The 21,144-nt window shown below is 54.4% G+C and overlaps 1 protein-coding gene across 20 annotated transcripts in view; it reads right to left on the bottom strand.

Annotated features, from left to right (window-relative positions):
• The window catches only part of LRP8 (LDL receptor related protein 8), a 78,000-nt gene that overhangs the window by 9,718 nt on the left and 47,138 nt on the right, over positions 1 to 21,144 (bottom strand). For 2 of the 20 annotated variants that reach the window (XM_033435473.2, XM_033435479.2), the window contains exons 5-17: positions 19,707 to 20,090; positions 18,649 to 18,771; positions 17,703 to 17,825; positions 15,690 to 15,767; positions 14,462 to 14,581; positions 14,265 to 14,390; positions 11,056 to 11,230; positions 8,813 to 9,040; positions 5,704 to 5,822; positions 5,311 to 5,450; positions 3,749 to 3,890; positions 2,293 to 2,445; positions 1,191 to 1,415 (exon numbers count right to left, since the gene is read on the bottom strand). In XM_033435473.2, coding sequence (XP_033291364.1) covers positions 1,191 to 1,415; positions 2,293 to 2,445; positions 3,749 to 3,890; positions 5,311 to 5,450; positions 5,704 to 5,822; positions 8,813 to 9,040; positions 11,056 to 11,230; positions 14,265 to 14,390; positions 14,462 to 14,581; positions 15,690 to 15,767; positions 17,703 to 17,825; positions 18,649 to 18,771; positions 19,707 to 20,090 — 2,136 coding nt within the window. The remainder of the gene's footprint in view (positions 1 to 1,190; positions 1,416 to 2,292; positions 2,446 to 3,748; positions 3,891 to 5,310; positions 5,451 to 5,703; positions 5,823 to 8,812; positions 9,041 to 11,055; positions 11,231 to 14,264; positions 14,391 to 14,461; positions 14,582 to 15,689; positions 15,768 to 17,702; positions 17,826 to 18,648; positions 18,772 to 19,706; positions 20,091 to 21,144) is intronic. The other 18 variants (XM_033435484.2, XM_033435482.2, XM_049699845.1 and 15 more) reach the window with 14 other exon arrangements.

The raw sequence follows: 21,144 nt of genomic DNA, 5'->3' as shown, positions 1-21,144 counted from the left end.
GTGCCATCTTTTCCACTCTCTTACACTCATCTTCAGTATAACATCTGTACAGAACTTTTTAGTTTAAAAAGCAGTTTTCCCTTGGATCCTCATGACAGCCCTCCGAGGTGTGGAGAGGAGCTATCATTTGCTCCAAGAGAGGAGATGATTGTCTCCTAGCAACGGCCCAAATGCTATCCTCTCAGTGTGTCTGTTTCTCCAAGTTACTCCAAAGGAACCTAATTATTAAGGGGAGAGAAGTGCTGCACTGCTTACAAAGTTTACTGTGGAAATGCCGTTCTCCTCTCCCTCCGGGTCCCAAGCAAACACAGGACAGGGATATTAAAGCCTAGAGCGTGATGAAGCCAGTGGGGAGACCCCCTGGTCGGAGGCTCAGCCCAAGTGAAAGGAACTGGACTTCACACGCGACCCACCTGCCTCTCCAAACTTCAGGGTAAGCGCTCAACTCTGAAAGCGCTCCTGCTGGCAAGATGGGCCTGATTATTAACGTGCTACCACGCTGCTTAGTTTCTGGGCCATGTACATATGGGAAAAAATTTAAAAGATAGTTTATCCTCTTAAATGAACTCCCCCAGCAGGTAACTCAATTTAAAAGGTATTTGCTGGTTAATGAGATAGAACATTTCTAGCAGTGACAATTACTGCTCCCGATGATTTAATAAGTGGTGAACTTAATTATTTTCATCCCAGGGTTTGCAGAGAGGCACTAACAGACCATAGTTATGGATATCACTATATGGGGAACCTACTGAGAGTGCTGAGAACTGAGACCAGGGCATTTGAAACTTCCAAATCTGAGGGATGCTCCCTTATACATGTCAGTAACGTGTGACACAGACACACTATCAGAGTCAGCAGAGGCTGTGTGCATGAGCACTTCTGTTTACACGGATGCCTCTGTCTCTCGTGGCAACCTTGCGAAGCAGGTAGGGGAAGGGTTATTATTACCCTACTTTGTAGGTGAGGAAACTGAGGCTCAGAGATAGGAGGTAGCTTCCCTCGAGCCCCTCTATAAGGTAGGAGCACCCATGACTCCTAAATTGCGGGTTGGCACTCTTCCTCCCGCTGCTTCCTCCTGTAGACAGCCAATATTTAGCTCTGGTATGACCACTTCTTCCCACAGATCCCCCGATCCTGGCTTCCCTAGGACCCTCCCACGTCATGAAAGAAGGCAGAACTCATTTCCTTACAGTGCTGGGAGTGGTTGCTGGTTGCAGGGCTTGGGGTAGACGGGTTGATGCTGGGAGCCCTGGGGACACTAACTGAGCCTGGGACCGCTGCTGCCAGGCTCGGTGTCTCTGTGCTGTGGTTCTGGTAGGCGGGGCTGTGGACGGTGGTCCCAGGGGCTCTGGTGGTGTCGGCTACTGTCCTCGTTGTGGTGGAGGCTAACGTTGTAGTTGAGGTAGACTGAGGTGCTGTGGGGGAAATATCATGAAGGTCACTGGACAAAGAATTTTGCTGTTTTAGTGCCTAAATTATTGCCTCGATGAAGTATACTTATGAACTCATCCTCATGGCTCAGCTCAAACTCCTTCCCTGATCCTACTGAATGGGCTATGATTTTTACTTTAGCTGAATGCCAAGCATCTTGTCTGTGTTTATACTGCATTTCGGTTTGATAAAGATGAGTCATTAGGACAATGCTATAAGAATTAGGTGTGGGCAAGACCACGATAAAAGACTGGGAGGAGTGGAAATTATATAAATCTAGAAGGAGTTTGCATGTATACTGGCACACTATTAGGTTCAAATTCTCACTCCACTTTAAACAATTGAACCTGGAAATGATGAATGCTGCAGCAGACTTATGCTCAAACAAAAGGCCTCGTGCCTCCATTGAGACTGGAGGATGGATGTACATTTATATGGTTGAAGCATTAACTGACTGTTAGTCCCAATCATATCACCAAAGGGCTGCTAGATAGTGTGTTAAGTTCTGGGTGAGAAACAGGCAAGATCACAGTCACCTGCATATAAATAGGAATCAAACCATGGGGATCAAGGTTTCTTAATTTGAGGTCTTCAGGGGATTCCTGATCCCCCTGAAACTGAATTTAAAATGTTGCATGTGTATGTGCATTTTTCTCAGGAGTGAGAAGAGAAAGCCTTGGGGGGACCCTATGGGACACCAGCATTCAAGGTCGGTACAGAAGAGGAGCCTGCAAAGGGCAACAAGTAGCCAGAGAAGATGGAGGAAGACCAGGCGCTCATGGTTTTCCAGAAGTCGAGGAAAATTTCAGCAGATGGGGTCTGGCATTGCCAGGGGCCATCCCTCCCAGTAGCTCTGCTCACCTCGGTAGCACCTCTTCATGTCAGGGCCCAGTCGCATTGTGTCAGGACAGGCACAAGTGTACTTGGGGGAGTGGCTGGACATCTGAGGAGCAGGAAGGCACAGGTACTCACAGCCTCCATTGGGCTGGGCACTCAGCTCGCAGGCATCTGCAGCTAATGGCACAGAGAGAGACGGGGAGAGAGAGTACTGGGGCACAGACGGGATGTGCCAGGCTCTCCCTCCCCCACGCACAAGGCCCTTCCCACTCGGCTAAATCAAAACGATTTCTCTACTACTTTTACTGGGCACCTTCCGTCACTGTACCTGCTGTTTTATCCCCACTCTTTCTTCCTTTTTTTTTTTTAAACATCTTTATTGGAGTATAATTGCTTTACAACGGTGTGTTAGTTTCTGCTTTATAACAAAGTGAATCAGCTATACATATACATATGTCCCCATATCTCCTCCCTCTTGCATCTCCCTCCCTCCCACCCTATCCCACCCCTCTAGGTGGTCACAAAGCACTGAGCTGATCTCCCTGTGCTATGCGGCTGCTTCCCACTAGCTATCTATTTTACACTTGGTAGTGTACATATGTCCATGCCACTCTCTCCCTTCGTCCCAGCTTACCCTTCCCCCTCCCCATGTCCTCAAGTCCATTCCCACACTTTCATTTAATGCTGATGACAACTCGGGGGGAGGGGGTGTTATGCCCAGGTTAACAGATAAAAGACTGTGGCTCAAAGAGAACAAACTTGTCAAAGCTATACCTCTAGTAATTTTGGAGACGATTTAAATTGAGGTCTGTTGGACTCCAAAGTCCATGTTTTTTTCTCCCTATGCCACATGCCGTATCTCTTTCTTATTTAAATTTCTAATCTAGAATCAGGCACCAACCTTATCTCCTTACCCCTTTTTGCTTTCCCACCTTTACCCGTCCCATTACAGTTAGAATGAGTATATCCTAGTGACAGAGGAAGGGACAACCTAATTGCAGGATTCCTGGCGTCTGTTGCCAACCAGCAAGCTGACTTACTGACCGCCCTAGGATACGTTACTTTATACCACTGCAAAGTACGAACAAATAGCAAATGAGAAGCAATGTGCTCCTTTATGGCAGAAGGAGCTCTGGAATCAGACAGGCCTAAGTTTAGGCTTTAGCTCTACCACCTGCTAAGGTTATTTTACCCCTATGAGCTACAGTTTCCTCAGATGTTAAATGAGAACAGTGATATCCATACTTTGTAAGAATGGCAAAAATGGGACATTTGCATGTTTATTTATTTCTACCCAGCCTTGGTTCACCAAGAGCTTGAGGCAAAATGAAGTAAATATGTGAAGGCAAGGCAGTCCACCAACGACAGGGCCTGTTGCCACTGCTTCTGGGGATGCCGAGACGTGACGTGCATGTGAATACAGCCTGCCTGCTAGAGGGAGAGGATGTGGGCAGGGGACCTGGGACTGGGCAAGGCTCACCTCGTGGCTGCTTCAGCTCATGGAAGATGACAATGTCATGTGGGTTATTGAGGTTCTCAGCTAGGACGGAGATTTCCAGGCCATTGAGCCGATTTGCACTGAAAATGGCCTCGTTCTCCAGGTCTGTCCAGAACACCTTGTCCTGTGGGGTACAAATACAGAGGATGGGAAGCCTAGAGCTTAAACCCATGACCTCAGCCTGAGGGCGCGGCCTCAAACCATAGTCACAAGCACTGCTCTGGCATCTCCCCTGAACTCTCTTGTCCACAGATTCATAGCAGGACTCTCAGCTCTGATCTGTGGCATAGGCTCTGGTTCCCTTCTGTCTCAGAGGGTTATTCAGTGCTCTGGCCTGAAGGCTGCTCATTAACGCTGAGCTAGGCCTGCTTCCTGGAGTTCAGCAGAAACCGAGGTTGGGTCTCTGTAGCTGTTACCATTACTGGGGCCTGGGACCAAGATTGGAGAGGATGTATGATCTAGCAAGCACTATCCCTATGGGGCCTCCTACAGCCTCTGGGTATACACGCATACACATCCAATGGTTGGTCCACACAAGCCTAAATGTGTATCTGCAGGCAAATCCACATTTATAGGTACAACCGTGCAGCCTCATGTGCAGATCTAGACACATACCCACATGCTCATCTACACACCCAAAGGCACACTTGTGCCTAAAATGAACTTGTCTAAGCACTGGTGTGCATATGTACACTCACAAGCACTAGCACATACAGGAATGCACATTTTTAAACAGACGCATTTATGTATACACAGGCACGTACACATACATGCCACATGTACGTACAAGCACACACACATGTGTCTGAACACACCTGTCTTTCGAAGCAGAGGCTGGACTTGGGAGCTGGAGCCTTGCCCACAATGTCAGAGCTGTGCTGGGTGATGTCACTCCAAGCAAATATTGCCAATGCCCACCACAGGCCACTGTCCCCTTGCTTTCCCTCCCCTTGGAGGCAGAGTTAGTTTTGGGGAAGAGGTATGGGTGTGCGAGAACTTGGTCGCTTCTGGCTTCCTCATTCCCCAAGGAGAAAGGTTGTTAGGGTCAGAACACAGGAGGGTCTTGACTCTTCACCCTCCTGTGAGCTTCTTGAGGACGGGGATGATGTCTGCTTCACTTCTATGACCCCAGGGTCCAGCAAAGGTCAGTGAGAGTGTGCTGAATTGAATAGCATCTCTCAGGCCATTTCCAATAGTAAATGATACTAAGGAAATGTGTATTCCTTTTCCCTTTCTTTATTGGGTACCTTCTGTATACGTGGGTACAGTGCTGGGTGCCGAGGGTACCTGGTCTAGCTACTTACCTGTGGGAAGTGCTCTGAGGGAGGGGCCTTGGGGAGGAAGCACAGGAAAGGCTGCCAGGTGGACAAGGGGCTGCATAGCCTCTGTCTGAAGACAGCTCACGTATTATGTACAAACAAGCCAGTCAGCTTCCCTGTCCCTTTGTTTCCACTTGGACGAGTCTCAGAGAGTCATCCTATTTGAACAGCCTTTCCTAGGCTTCAGCTTCCTGATGGGGCCACGCCTCCCCTCACGGAGCTCACCTCAAACACAGCTATCCCGAAAGGGTGGCTCAGGTAGTCAGGGGAGGAAATCAGCATCTTCCTGTTGCCTCCGCTGAAGTCAATGCTGGACAGCTGGTGCAGCTTGGAGTCCACCCAGTACAAGCGCTGGTTCAGCAAATCTTGAGCAGGAAAAAGGGACAAGGGGACCGGGTTGTGAGCCTGGGACCACAGCCTGGAATTCTGCTCCTCTGTGGCCCTTTTCTGCCCACATCTCCAGGCCGGGCCTCAGAAGGAGGCCAGCCCAGGGCAACCATCAGGAAACACAGGCAGTGGCACTATAAGGGGACACAGCAACAAGACCCATGGAGCCCCAGGCAGTGGTCAGCTCCAGGCGCTAGAACAGGCCCCCCAGCAGGGGAAGGCAGGGCTCACCCAGGGTGATTCCGTTGGGCCACTCAATACCGTCTGACACCAGTGTCTGCCGGTGCACACCGTTGAGCCCAGACTTCTCGATCTTAGCCTCGTACCCCCAGTCAGACCAATACACGAACCTAGAAGAGAGAAGAACTCAATGGGCTTCTTGTCAGGGGACATGACTTGGGTGGTGTGGGTCACAAGGGCTCAGTGGCCCTCTGAATATTGAAGATTACGCTTAGTGAGGACTGGAAAGACCTCTGAAGTTCACGGGAGCCATCAAACCTTAGCATTGGCAGGCGTGTCGGTCTTCGCCTTATCTGAGTCCCTGGAGAAGCCTGTATTCCCCGAGTCCCCCTGACCTCAGCTGAACAGCCTGTCAGCCCATCTGTCCCACTTCAGCAGCTCCAGCTACAGCCCTAGCGTGCCAGAGCAGGAAGCGAAGGGCCCCGTCAACCCTCTTACTTTCCTGGTTGACAGAGGAGAAAGCCGATGACCTAGCCAGCGTCACACAGCTAGAACTCTGTCCAGGGCTTCTCTCTCTTTTTTGTTGAACATTTATTGAGTACTTACTAGGTGAGTGGCCTCATCTCATGTACTTACAAATGCAGTAATCACTGCCCCTCTAATCCAATCCCTACAGAGCAGACAAAATGAGCTTCTAAAAATGGAAATAAGCTGTCATTATCCTGTTTTTTGAAATTGAGATATAATTGACATATGACACTAGTTCCAGGGGTACAACATAATGATTTGATATTGCAAAATGAGCACCACAAGAAGTTAGTCAACATCCAGCACCCCACAGAGCTACAATGTTTTTTTCTTGTGATGACTTTTAAGATCTATTACTCTCCAGTTTTTAAACTTTATGATGGTTTCTCCTACTGACCTTAAAATCAGATCCCAAATCCTTACCACATCCGACAGGGCTCTGCATGACTAGGTCCCTGCCTACCTCTCTGGCTGTCTCTCCTGCCACCACTGCCCACTTCCCTTACAAACTCCACACCCGCCGCCAGGGCTTCTCTTAGATCCCTCAGGGCACCAAGGCCTTCACAGAGCCTTTGCCCCCACTTGTGTGCCATTTAGAACGTCTTTTCAGTAGAGAACCTTCCTCCGACCCTCAATGTAAATAGGTTCTCCCTGTTATTGACTCTTAAAACGCCCTGTTTTCTCCCTCCAGAGCGCTCACACCGTCGGTTATTTACGTGTGCCTTCGGTATGTGGCGAATTTGTTTACTGTCTGTTTTCCCCACTAGTCTACATGCTCCGCTGAGGGCAGGCGCCTCATCTGCCTCACTCCTCATTTTGTACCTGGCAGGTAGCTCGTGTGTGGCCTATAGGTCTTATTTACTACTTGTTGAATGAAGTAGCCTCACAATTACCCCAGGAGGGTGTAATTATCAGTCCCATTTTACAGATGAGTAAACTGTGGCTCAGAGAGGCTGACTTCCCTAAGATCACGTTGTGAATAAGTAGTAAGGCCAGGCTTCAAGTTTAAGTTCAAATTAAGTTGGACTCTAGAGCCCGTGTGCTTAACCCTCCCCAAAATGCCTCTGCTGAAAGCTGGTGTCAAGCCAAGGCTGGCTCCAGGCTGGGGGGCTGCGTGGTTGTTCTGGATCCCTTCCATTTGCCACTTCGAATCCCATCGCCATTCTGCTCTGTATACCAAAAGGCTGGCGCATGTGGGAACCACATCATTGGGCTGGGCTCCCTAGCCGTCTGGCTTCCAGTTGTATTCAGCAAAATATCGGAGGGGGAAGGGGAGAGACTGAGGTCAGGATGTCTCTTCCCCTAACTCCCCCCTACAGAGGTGCCTCCAGCTGGCTAATGCCCTAAAGGTGACCCTCTCTACCCGGCTCTTTCCCTCCCAACTCGGGTAACCCTCCCTGCTCCTGCCCCTCAGGCCTGTTACCTGTTACTAGTCCAGGATAGTGCATGAGACCTTACCCGCTCCTTTGTCAATACTCCCTTTATTAACCGGCCTTAAATTATCTTAAAATGAGTGTGCAGTGGGTTTTCTGGTGGGACCCTGACCGAGCCACAATGGACCAGGAATGGGCTGGGTGTAACTATATGGTCTGGGGGACATGGCAGGTGCAGCCCCAGGTCTGTGTGATAGCAGACAGAGAACAGGGTTGAGGTGGGGGTTAAATGGGATGACAGTTGTCTGCAGAGTGCCTGGATGCACCTGTGCTGCCTATTAAAGCAGCAGCTGTCCGCCACTTCCCAAGGCCAGGCACACCCTCTCAGGTGGCCAGCCTCACCCCCAGCTGCCCTCACTGGAAGAAGAGGGTTTTCTTATCCTTGCTTAACAATTAAGGAAACAGGAGCAGGAAGAAGCTGGTGATCCTGGTAAACATAATATGATGCAGCTGCTTAAAAACCATGCCATCTCAGACATCCCCACTGAGGGAGGGAGGGAGGGAGGGAGGGAGTCGTGCTCTGTTCAGAATCCCTACCCCCGATATGGAGGCATGGGCAGAGCAGGGCAGCCTGGGTGGTGAGGGGCCCAGAGGCTGTGGGCCACAGGGATGGGGATGGAGGCGGGCAGGCTGGAGCAGAGCTGACCCAGTAATCTCAGTCCTCAAATCTTGCTGGCTGTCCTGCAGGGCAGGGAGTAGACATGCTAGAGGTAACTCCGGAGGCCAATGGAGGAAGTCCAAGAGAGGCAGATATGGGAACATGAGAACGAAACAAACAAAAGAATACTTTCTAATGGGCAGAGCTGCCCCAAAATGAAACAGGCCGTATGAGAAGTGACAAGCTCCTGTCTCTGGAAGTGCGAGCAGTCGCCAGATGCCCACCTGCAGCGCGCAGCAGCCTGAGGGAAGACTTCCTGCCCCAGGAGTATCTACCAGGCAATTTCTAGCGCCCTACCCGGCTCTGAGATGCTCTGCTTCTATGATATGGTGAGAGAGCAGCAGAGTCCTGGGAGCGCCCTGGCGACCAGTGCGCAAGGGACCCTGGGTCAGGGGTTCACAGGCTGAGGGGCCCGCACGGACTTTCTTCCCTGTGGCTTGTGTCTGGGTGGCCCAGGGCCTTCCGAAGCCCTCAAGGCAGCTCTTGTGACAGACACATGAGGACTGAGCGCCTGGGGCAATTTGGGGGTGGGAACACTCACCCTTGCAGGGGGTCAACGGCAATGGCCCGGGGTTCACTGAGGTCACGGCTGAAGAGAGTGCAGCGGCGTCCGCCATCAACTGTGGCCACTGAGATGGTCTTGTTGCCTGAGTCGGTCCAGTAGATGTGCTTGTGGACCCAGTCCACTGCCAGGCCCTCCGGAGAGTGCAGCTGCTCATCAATGAGGACCTCCTGCTCCGCCGGGTCGCTGGCTTTGTCCATGTAGGCGCTAGGAGCAACCAGGGCTGGCGTGGGCAGGTGTGCCACCCCCGGGCCCATCTGGAGCTGCCCTTCCCCTCTCTCTTCCCTCTGGGCCACAGCAGTGCATTGGAGAGGAACTTGGCTCATTTCCACTCAACACATTCCCTGGGCCGCCAGGGTAAGGATACAGGCTCAAGTCAGCCACGGTCTCTGGCCTGGAGGAGCTCAGTTTAGTAGGGACAGAAATTTACAGCCAGATAATGACACCAATACACTGTGATTACGGAAAGTATCAGAGGCTATAGCAGCAGAGTAATGGAGACTACATCATCCTGGAGGGCTGGAGAAGGACTTGTAGTGGAGCCCTGAAGGCCCAGTCTGTCAGGAACACAAAGAACAAAGGCAGAGGGAACAGCACGTGCAGATGCCGAGGCGTGTGCTCTGGAACAGTGACGGATCCAGTGGGGGTGGAGTGGGGTAGGTGGGGTGTAAGACAGGAAGTAAGTGTAGGCAGGGGCCACATCCTGACGGGCTCTGTGTGCCACGCTAAAGGCTCAGGATTTCACTGTGGAGGGGTAACTGAACAGGTCGGAGGACATGGCCAGAGAGGCATGTTAGATCACTGTGGCACCTTCAGAATACGCGAGGAATTGGAGGAGGAGGGAATGAAGGCAGGGAGACCAGTTAGGAGGCTGTGACCGCATCCAGGTGAGAGACGAAGAGGGTGTGCAGAAGGGCTGAGGCAGTAAGAATGGACAGAAGGGGCCACAGTACAGCAGACACTCAGGAGGCAAAATTAGCAGGGCTTTCTCTCTCCCAAATGCTTTATTTCCCAAGGTTTTCTTCTCCACTTACCCTCTCTTCGGGTGATTAGTTCCACAGTGCCCACGGCCATCCACAGCTCTGACCCTCTGATCCTGACAACTGTCTAAGTTCCAGACTATAAAGCCAACTGGCCCCCGTCGGACGTCCCATGGACACCATGAACTCAACACATCCCAAACTGTTCATCCCCATTCCCCTCCTCTCAGCCACACAGACAGACTGCCTATCCCCCACCCGAAACTCCTCCCCTGCTTCCATCTCAGAGAACGGTACCACCGTCCACGAAACCTCCCAAGCCGGAAACTGAAACTCCCAAAGTGAACCTGGGAATTCATTCTGACTCATCCTCCCACAGCGCCATAACCAGGGCATCATCAAATCCTGCCTCTTTCCGTCACAACCATCGGACAGGCACTGCTCAAGCTGTTTCTGGGTGTGCGAGTGTGAGTGTGTCTGTGTGTGCTGGGGCGTGATAAGCATCGAGCTGTCGGTGAGCAGCACGCCGCGGACTGCTTCCACCCATCCATCCACCATTCGTTCAACAGTCCGCCCAGTGCCTGGTCATCGGCAGTCCTGCCAAGTGGATCTCAGGACAAAGAAAGGGGGCCTGGGCACGCAGAGGCTCCTAGGAGAGAACCTCCTGCGTGTGCAAGGAGCCTTCCCAAGCGCCAGAGTCCACTGACTGTGCTGTGAAGGGCTGGACTGCAGGTAGTGCCACCCTTGACCGCCAGATTGGGTCAGAGGCCTCCTCTATACTGTTCCCTCATGCTCATCACAGTGGATTTCGCTATGCTCTGAGTGGGATCCTCCAGGCAGGACCAGGTCTGAGTCATCTTTGAGTCCCCAGCATCCAACACACATATATGTGAGCTGCTCTGAAAATCCCTACCAAAGCCCAGAGGCTTCTTCCTTTCCGCCCTGGCTGAACATTTCCTGTGTCTCGCACTGCCCCCTCAGGCCGCCAGAGGTCAGTCAAAGCCTCCATGTGTGGGGCTCAAAGCTGCTCGCCCATCCAAGCCCTCAGCCCCCGGAAGGCCCAGCAGGTGGAGAAGTCCTGGCAGTTCCACAACCGCTGTGATCCCCCGTGCCTTCCTAAGCCCGATCTCTGTCCTGGGGAAATATAGAGGCAGAAGAGGTGCAGCGGCCACCCTTCCTCCTTCTTTGTTGGCCCCAGCCACACCCCCCAGGCCTGGTTGCAGGACCCAGGCCTCGACTCACCTGTAGATCTTGCGGTAGGAGAGGTCACACCAGTAGATGCGATTGGTGGCAACTTCGACGTCCAGCGCCACGACGTTCTTGAGCATGGGGATGAGACGCGAGTAGTCCCGCTTCACCAGGTCTATCCTCCGCACTTCATGCCGGTTGGTGAAGATTAGGGACGGGCTTCTGCCAGCTGCCATGCAGGGGGGTTGAGAGGGAAAGGGTCAGTGCAAGAGGTGGGGGATCTGGAGACCAAGGCTCTGCCCCTGGTTTGCTGGGGGACTCCTCATTTCCTGTAAAAAGTGGTGACGACTCCTACCTCACAGGTTAAAGAAGCAGGTGAAATGATGGCTACAAAAAGCATAAGTGCAAAGCCCCATGCGTAACAGAGGGATTTTTATTCTTTTTATTGCACACAAACTCCCCCCAAATCTTTGATGACTCCCCATTTCCTCTGGCCTGCACGGAAGGCCTTCTGCAGCATGACCCCAGCTCCCTGTCCAGCCTCATCACTCACCCCCCTGACACCTTGATTCCGGCCACCAGACTACCTGTCATCACCTTGCCACGGCAGAGCTTTGCTGCCTCGGGGCCTTTGCTCAAGCTGTCCCTCTACCTAGAATGCATTTCTCCCCAGCAGCTGCCACCTCCTCTGCTTGGGCCCCACTGCAGTGTTCAAGAAGGGGCAACATGAGCGTTAAATGATTTAGAAAGATGACTGAGGCTGCAGCATGGAGCACGGCCCTCAGGGCTGGGGGTGGGACTCGAGGGAGGAGATTCAAGGTCGTTGTGAGACGTTAGTTTATACAGAGTGTATTGGCATGAGACGAATCTGCAGATGCTGGAAGGGACCAGATCACAAGGGATCCTGTGATCCAGGGGAAGAGTTTTCACTTTATTCTGAGCCAGAGGCAGGGGTGGGATGTGTATAACATGACACAGACTATATACGTGCAAAGGGACAACACACAACCTCCCGTGTACACACAAACCCATTTTTAGATTTAGGATTAGATTTTGGGAAGATCTTCAGTGAGCTAGACATTCCTGGCTACTCCATGGGGAGGGTCACTGTCCCCCAGGCCTATGAGGGCCTAGCACTTCGCACAGGCCGCCACTCCTCCAGCCTGCTTTCAGATGGAGCGGGCCACTCTTGGGCACCTGCAATACTGAATGGCAACACCTGCCCCTGTACCTTCTCCCCCTCTTGTTTTCCAGCTGACACTTCTGCAGGCCACCTGGTTCCTGTCACTGTCCATCTGTGCCAGGCTAATGTGCTCCCTGGGGACAGGGTAGGACCAGCACAGAGCCAGGTGGGGCCTGGGGCTGGGTGTGTGACCTGTGTGTAGTGATGGAGATTATTTCAAAGCAGGGTTGGCGTGACAGGGAAGGTGTGGGACAAACAGATACCATGGAAAACTAGAGGTCTAAGCGCAAGGAGAAAGGAGGAAAGCTGGATTCAAGACCCCAGCTCCGCCACTGACAAACTGTGATTTTCCTCACCTCAAAATGAGAGCAAAGACACTTCATCTTCCTGAGGGCAGGAGCTGGCTTACAGGGTACCTTGAGGTGATTTTTACTGAGAGCTGTGACTGTGACAGGAACCCTGTGTGTTTATGACTTGAGTTTTTGAGTAACTGCACTTTAGATATTCACACGTAGGGGTTTGTGTATATATGGGCCATTGTATGTTGTCTCCACTGCACGTATGTAATCCCTGTTCTGTGTCACACCTGTCCCATGTGGGGGTAAGAACAGGTTGCACGTTACATGTGATGGGCTAATGTATGTGCTGTACATTGTGCAGTTCGGGTGGTATATGTTTTGGGTTTACGGGCTACATGTCAATTATTGTAGCTGCTGTGTTGTTATAACCTATAGAATGGGTATTCGTGCATCTGAATTCCAGGTTCGTATATCTAACAGCCTACACAATACTTTGCTTAGATGTCTAAACAGTTTTGTTAAATTTAACATGTCCAGATCAATCTAATATTCTCCCAAACCTGCTTTTCTCACCGTCTTTCCCAACTCCATAAATAGCAATCCTATTTTTCCAGTTAGTTCGTCAAAAACCTTGGGGTCATCTTTGACTCCTTTTTTTTCTTTCACATTCTACATTTAATTCATAAGCAAATCCTGCTGCTTCAAAATAAATCCTGACCTTCAAAATATATTCATACTGTCCACTTCTCATTATTCCCACGCAAGGCCCTGATCCAAGCCACCATCACCTCTCTCCTGGCTGATGGCAAGGACCTCTGCAGCAGCTCCCCTGCTTCCTCTCCTGCCCCCGACAGTCTATTCCCAACACAGCCTCCAGAGGAAGTCAGTTAAAATGTAAGGCACACCCTGTCCCTCTACTCTGAACCCACAAAGGCTTCCTTCCCCGACTGACAGTGAAACCGAGAGTCAGCCCTTAGAATGGTCTCGAAGGCCTTTGTGATCTGCCCCCAAGTCACCTCTTGGACTTCATCTCCTCCTATGCCCTGGTTGCCCTGGCTGCCCTGGCTTCCTCGTTCTCATCTGAACACAGCAGGCATGCTGCTGCCTTCGGCTCCTGCAGGTGATGCATGGCTCACTCCTTCGTCTCCTTCAGGCCTTTATTCAAATGTCACCTTCTCAGTGAGGGCTTTCCTGACCACTCTATCGAAAACTATAACTTCTCTACTTTATATTTCTCCTGAACCCTCATCGCCATCTGCCATGCACTGTATTTATTTTTCTGATTTCTTGTCTGTCTCACCAACTAGAGTGTAAGTCCCATGAGGACAGACAGGGATTCATGTCTGTTTTGCTTACTGCTGAATCCCTAGTGCCTACAACAATGTTAGGTGTTCAGTGTAAAGAACTGAATAAAATAAGTGAATTCCGTTGGCTGACGTGACGATCAACGTTAGGTCTGCACATGGCCTGCTCTTTGTGTGGGCTGCCCGTGCCGTGTGTAGCCAGCACGGTCCAGCCTGTGTCTGGCACTGTGTGTCGTGTGAGTGCAGACTCTGTGGGCTGTACCGGGTGGCGCTGTGCAGCGTCTGTGCGGGTGTGCATGCACAGTGCATCGTGTGTGTGCTGAATATTTACACTCTGAGCACTGTGTGTGCAACCTGCCATCTGTGTGTGTATACGCAGGTGTGCACACCCGCTCCTCACGTATGGGAAGCACAGTGCTTCCTGGACTCCCTCAGAGCTGCTCCCCTGCACCCCCCCCCACCTTGTGGTGTCCATACCGACGGCCTTGCAGTTCTTGGTCAGGGTGTCCATCTCGTAGCCAGGGTGGCACTCGCACTTAAAGTAGCCCTTGTAATTGACACAGATCTGGCTGCAGGCATCTGGGTCCTCACACTCGTCAATGTCTGTGGGGGGGAGCAGAGGTCAGCACTGGCCGGAGGAGCCGCCTCCTTGAGGGGCTCGGGGAGGGGCTCACCACCACAGGTCTTCTGGTCCAGGAGCCGGTAGCCCGATGGGCACGTGCACTCAAAGCCGATCTTGAGGTCGGTGCAGATGTGGGAACAGCCGCCATTGTTGTGCAGACACTCGTTCAGCCCTGGGGAGGGACGTGGGCTCCTGAGGGTCCAGGAGCTCAGATTGGGGTGGGGGCAGGACAGGGATGGGCCTAGAGCTGAAGCAGAGACTCGGGGCAGCGAGCTTCCCCCAGAGCCTCAGCCTCATTAGCCAGGTGACTGGGCAAGAGGAGGCTCAGAGAGGGCCAGGTCACATAGACAGGACAGAGTGGAACCAGAACTCGGGTCCTTTGCCTCCCAGGCCAGGGCTCTGTCCACCACCAGGCTGAAGGCAGCTAGGCTGCCTAAGGTCTTTCCTTTCACAAACACGTTTCTTATGGCTCCTCCTTCCTTGTGACCTCAGAGCTGAAGGTGCCTGCAGGTACCACGTCCAACCCTCAGGGACCCCAAAAATCCCTTCCGAAATGCCCTTGCTTAAACACCCCCAGCCTCGGGAAGCCTGCTTTCCTCCTGAGGCAGCTGGCTCTGTGTGGGGTTGACCAGAGTCCAATGGCTCCCCCAGAATCTCCTTAAAGCGCCGATTCCTGGTCCCCCGCCACTCAAGTGCCTTTCTCTGCCTGCACTCCATCTGTCTGTGTCCTTCTCCCGCAGGGCCCAGAGCTAGTCTGCCACCCAGAGGAGTCTGAACGACAAGGGCTGCCCGCTACTGAGCTGTGGTTATCTAAGACTGCCAGGCCTCTTTCTCCTCGGAGCTGCTGCTAAGTCAGTTCTCTCCCACCGTGAACTATGGTGGGTTTTTTCACCTCCTCTCATTTCAGCACCTGTCCCTATTCCTACACTTAGTCACAGGCCTGGTCCCAATACTACCAACTGCAGCAAGGGATGAAGGGATGCCAGGAGGTCATCTGGTTCCCCCGTCCTCCACTCCCTTACCACCTCCTGGCAGGGTCTTAGCGGAGGTCAGGGAGGCCAGGACCAAGGCTCAGCAAGTTCTCACAGCATCTTTGGGCTTTAGAACCACAGAGGGTTAATTCTGCCAGCCAGGGAAGGTGCCGTGCCACCCTCTGCCCATCAGGCCCACGTCCCACCACTCCAGCCAAGCCAGGCAGAGCTGTGCCCGGCCAGCCAGGGCCATGCACACAGCTGGTCTGAGCTGCCCACCCCAGGCCATGCACAGCTGTGGTGCCCCACCTCCAGCCTGAGCCATGCTTAGGGAATGCTCCTCTTTACCCCTGGGCCGCCTCCTGTTTCTCTGGGATGTTGGCAGAACTGAAAGAAGAAGACCATAGCAACCCCATGACTCAGGGGCCGGGGGGTGACTCAGCCAGGCCCAGCCCTGGGAAGCCCCAGCCCCTCGGGGTGGGCTGAGCTGTGGTAGCTTTGCGGTGGTCTCTGTAGGGTACCACCTCCAGGACTCTTTCTGTCACTCCAAGCCCTCCTTGACCTCTCCCACACCACACTATTCCCTCCCGTCCATTCATTTGTTCACCAGTTCACTCACTTCCTACCCCGCCTTCTGCAGGGGCAGCAGCTCAACCATTGTATTTACCGACCACTGGGTGGAGGGGCATGTGTAGGATGGCTCTGCAAGGGGAAAGGGGAGAGCTCCACGTGACTCAGGCTTTGATGAAAGACCAAGGAACTGAGTCCTCCGGGGCTGAGGCGAGTCGGGGTCAGAGAATGGGTAGCGGGTCCCGAGCTGTCTATCTCCGTCAACCCTTCCCTGAAAGACCAGTGCTGAGACAGAGGCTGAGGGGAGTCTCCGGGCCTTCCCAATTCTACCTACCCTGGAGGTGATTCTGCTGGGGGGCCTGCAGGGTGGGGAGAGGGGAAGGTGGCCCAGAGAGGCCTGAGGAGCATTTGAGGTCCCCTGTTGAAGGAAGGGGCAGTGCCCTTCTCCCAGCACGCACGCCCACCTGCATGCCCACACCTGCATGCACATACACACACCAGCTTACGTGCACAGGCAGGCACATTCACACAGACGTGGGAGCCGCACAGAGATACGTGATGCAATTCCCTTGCCTTCCTCAGAGAAGGAGCCATGGGTACAGACACTGGCCTCTCACCAGCACAGAGACACAAACACATGCGTACATACGTCTCTTTGGTGTGTCATGCAAAAGACAAGAGAGAAGAGAGTTTAGCAGGTTAGTAGTCTGTGGGTGGGGGGCGGTGGCTAGGCTCCGCTGCTCCTGCTTCCTTATCTTCTTTTCCATAACTTCCTTCTTCTGGGACTTTCCATGGCAGGGCCTGGGGGGAGTCTGTCACCTGCAAGCTCAGGTGGAGGCCGAGGGACCTTCACCCAGCTACTCCTCCTTCCGAAATCAATTTCTTAATCTTCAGTAGGGGCAGAAACGTGCTATTCCAGGGAGCTCCAGGGGATGAAGCTCCTCTGAGGGTTTAGGAGGGGAGGTACTGGGTGGAAAAGGGTCTGCCAGGAGGGTAGGGGAGGGAGGGTCTGACCTAGGCTCTGTCCCCCAAGAAATCCTCTGTCCCCTGACCTCAGAAATGAACCCTCCTGGAGCCCACGCTGGGTTTCCTGCGTGCTCTCTAGGATGCCCGCCCACCTACGGTCCAGACTCTCCTGTTCTTTTTAGCCTGGAACCCACCCCTACAGCTCTGGCCATCAGGACAGCCGCCTCTTTCCACTCCTAACTCATGTCCAGCCCGTGAGTCTGGTCTCCCAGAAAGCTTCTCAGGATGGTGCTACCCTCTGCTGCTGGCTCTGCCCTATGCTCACCCGGGCCTGGCCTGAGCCCAGTGGCCTCCAGATGTGCCTCGTCTGCCCACCCGCCTGCTGTTCCCCACCTCTTCCCCTGCAGGGTCTCCTGCAGGGGGCTGGAAGGCCTCAGAGGCCAGCGCCCTGGCTAGGTCGGCTGGGCAAAAATAATGAGGAAGAGAGAAACTTCAGAGTGAGCACACACTCAGAGGTCTGAACGTGGAAGAAGTGAGGAGAGGCTGCATTTGTGAGAGGAAGCATAATTTCTGAGCATCTGGAAAGGAAAGGCCCTTTGATTTGCAGAGTAGCAGAGCAAGAGGCCCCAAAGGCAAAGAGCCCCGTCTGAGACCATGGGACAGCGCACGAGTCCAGAGAGAGGGTCAGATCAGAATGTGTGCAGAGGGGCAGTCGAGGGCTGAGGGCCAGGAGGGGGCGTGGCAGGGAGGGTTAGTCCAGCAGCGGGACGGAGAGAGGTACTGTACCACACTCTTTCAGAGGCTCATCTGACCAGTCCCGGCAGTCCCTCTGAGCATCACACACTTTCCCGCCGTCCACGCACTCGCCACTCTTACACTGAAATCTGCGGGGACCCTCACATGTTGACTCTGTCGGGCCGGACAAGAGAGTGGACAGCACTGGTGAGACCTTGGGCAGGGAGGGCTGGGGTGGGCTGGGCCCATGGGAGGTGAGAAGAGCTCCAGCCCCAGTCCCTGCTGGTCTCCAGAAAGTGACCCAGGACAGACAGCTGAATACAGGGCCAGAGGGAGCTCTGCTCACAGAAGGACAGGACCCTAGGGATAATCGGGATACCCAAGCATCATCTAGGAGGGCAGGGCATGGGGCTCTGCGTCTGATCTGTCAGTATTAGGGAACTTGGAGGGAAAAGCAGCAGCTCTACAGAGACCCTGGCGGATGCACTGACCATCTCCTGAGGGGGACCTATGCTCCAAGTGCCCTAGATAGAGGAGGCCACGTCACTGCCCAATCACTGATCCATTTCTCCAGATGACCACTGGGTCCGGGTCCCTGCTGCTGCTGCAGGGTGATGACCGCAGAGCCATCTGAGAATTAAGTGGTCTCCCTGGGAAGTGGGACTCAGCCTCTGCTCAGTCTGGGAACGAGTGAGGGAGGCTGTTTGGAGGCGTAGGTGTGGACCAATGGTGGGGGCTGGACTTCCTGCAGTGCCTTCATGTCCCCTCCCCCTAGGCCTCTTTCAGCTTTTGCAAAGTCCTTAAAAATCCAGGTCTAGTGCCACTAGGACCCCAGGAAGGGGATCTGGGTGGTTTAGGGGCAAGTAATGCTCTGAGGGAAGAAGCATCTTAGGGACCAAGGAGTGATGTCTCCCTCGCTGCTCTCTACGGAGCCAGGGGGAGGAGCTCAGGCATTCGCCTCAGAGGATGCTGCCCCTTTGCTGCTGACCACACGCACCCTGCAGGCAGCCAGCTTCATCACTCCTGTCTGGACAGTCCTGTTCCTGGTTGCAGCGCTTGATGGCAGGGACACAAGTCCCATCCCCACACCGGAACTCGTCTCCACGGCAGGTGCCCAGCGCTGCCAGGAGAGGGGAAGGGGAGAGAGTCAGGGCCATTGTGGTGCTGGGACAGCTCTCTTCCCCCAACCTCCACCCTCACCCCCACTCCGTATCCACCCCTGGCAAAAACAGAACCGGTCGCTGAGCTTGGGAGTCTTCGGAGGACACCCGGCCAAGGCACAAAATGGGAAGACTGAAGCTCAGAGAGGGGGAAGGCCTCACCCAGGGTCATACAGCACTCTAGCTGGCAAAGGCAGGACTACAACTCAGGTCTCCTGTTTCCCACTCCACCGTCTCTCCCCAGGGCCACCCCTCCAAACAGACACGTGGTCTTCTTTGGAGTCTCCGTGCTCATTACTTAACAACCTCATCCCTTCAGCAAACCCCTCCTGAGCGCCCAGTGTGTGTGCGGTGCTGTGCAGGGGTGGGGAACAGAGATTACTAAGAGACTCCCCATCCTCTAGGAGCTCAAGGGTGCACAGTGGGGCTGAGGGGCGAGCAACGAGGGCATCACAGTGTGGATGTGCTGTAAGAGAAGGTGCCAGGGACCTGCAGCAGCTCAGGGGAGAGACGCAGCCCAGCTGGGTCCATCAGAGGAACCTGGGCAAGGCCTTGAAGGATGAGCAGGCCCAGCAGGTAGGCAGGGTGGGGGGCTTCCTGAGTGTACCAAGGTGTCTGGCATTGGAACCACTGGTGACTGCTTGGGACAGGGAAGGGCAGAGATGGGAGGTATGGGGGTGGGGGGGAGCGTTACTGAAGGTCACAGGTACCTGTGAAGACCCTGAGCTCCGCAGCTTAGCAGCCACGTGGCCTCACACAAGTCACTTCACTTTTCCCAAGTCCTGCTGCCACCGTTAAAACATTACTAGGATCAGAGTAGGGCGAGGAGACGCGGCCCCTCGGCGGACAGTCGCGCGCCCGCGGCTCTGGGCGATACGGAGGGGAGGTGGCTTACGGCAGTCGGCCTCGTCCGACTTGTCCTTGCAGTCGCGGTCGCCGTCGCAGCGCCAGCCCAGGTGCACGCACTCGCCGCTGCGGCAGGCGAACTGGGCGGCAGCGGCGCAGGTGGCGGGCGCGGACGTGGCCCTGGGGCCCGCGCGGCCGCAGAGCTCGGCCGCCTCGTCCGAGCGGTCCTCGCAGTCGAACTGGCGGTCACAGACCCAGCGCTCGGGGATGCAGGCGCCGCCGTCGCCGCCGCAGCGGAACTCGCGGGGCCCGCAGGCCGGGTCGGCGCAGCCACGCTCGTCGCTGCCGTCGCCACAGTCGTCGTCGCCGTCGCACACGAACACGGCGGCCAGGCAAGAGCGGTTGCTGCACTGGAACTCGTGCGGGGCGCACACTGCGCGGGACAGAGAGCTGGTCGGCCCGCCGGACCCCATCCCATCCCCGGTGCCCCGGCCCGCTGGTCCCGCTACAGGGGCCCTGACCCTCACCCGCGGGCCAGAATGAGCCCGGCTGGGGGGCCGAACAGGGGACAGCAAAGGGGGCCTCCAATCCGGGTCCTGCCAGGGTCATGCTGGATGACCTGGGGCAGCACACTTGCCACCCTGAACCTCCCCAGCCTCGTTGGGAGTAGGAATTCCTGTGCTGCTCCCAGCAGGATGGTGGGACTAGGAGAGTCTCTAAAGCTGCAGAACACGCCCTGTCTTGAAGGGCTTTGTGATGTTCTCAGGAAATGATATGTAACATGACACTGACCCTCCCAGGGAACAAGGTCTGGACCTGCTTCTTTACAACACAGCTCAGGTCCCTCCCCGTCCCCAGTTTGCCCAGAACTATCCTAAGTCCCTGGGCTTAGCATCCAAGGCCACTGGCACGGAGCTACTGCTCTGCCCCATCACCTCACTCCCGCACATGCTCCGGCTTCACGTCGCACACTGGACCATTTGTACACTTTCCCACCTCCCGGCCTTTGCCCAAGCTGCCCCATCTGCTGGGCGCCCATCTCTTGCCCACCACTGTCTCTGTATATCGCAACGATGAGTTTGCATCCTTCAAGGGCCCAAATTCTACCTCTTTCATAACACACTTCATGCTCCCCTGCTTGGCAAGTTTCCACCCACCTCCACTCTCCTTTCTGGTACCCTTCACAGCCTGCTCAGGTGTCTGGGTCTTGTGTCCTTCTCTGTCTGCCCTGTGACCACAAACTGCATGGGGGTGGGCTCTGAGACTGATCCACTTTTGTTCTGAAGGCCCGGCACAGAGGAGCTCCCTGCAGTGAGTGGGTGTGGTGTGGATGGAGGCTGGAACGGCCCTGGTGTGAGGAGTAATTCAGGGATGTGCAGTAGTTAAGGGCACAGGTCACTGGCCCTGCCTGGGGCCCTGGGCTTCCCCTCTCTGGTGGGCTGCTCTGAGCTCAGAGGCTGGGGGAGCCTTAGTGACCACCAGCCCAG

This window comes from Orcinus orca, chromosome 1 (genome assembly GCF_937001465.1).
Source record: "Orcinus orca chromosome 1, mOrcOrc1.1, whole genome shotgun sequence".
Classification (NCBI taxonomy): Eukaryota; Metazoa; Chordata; class Mammalia; order Artiodactyla; family Delphinidae; genus Orcinus; species Orcinus orca.
The sequence above is the reverse complement of the archived record's forward strand: the minus strand, read 5'-3'. Positions and strand labels throughout refer to the sequence as shown.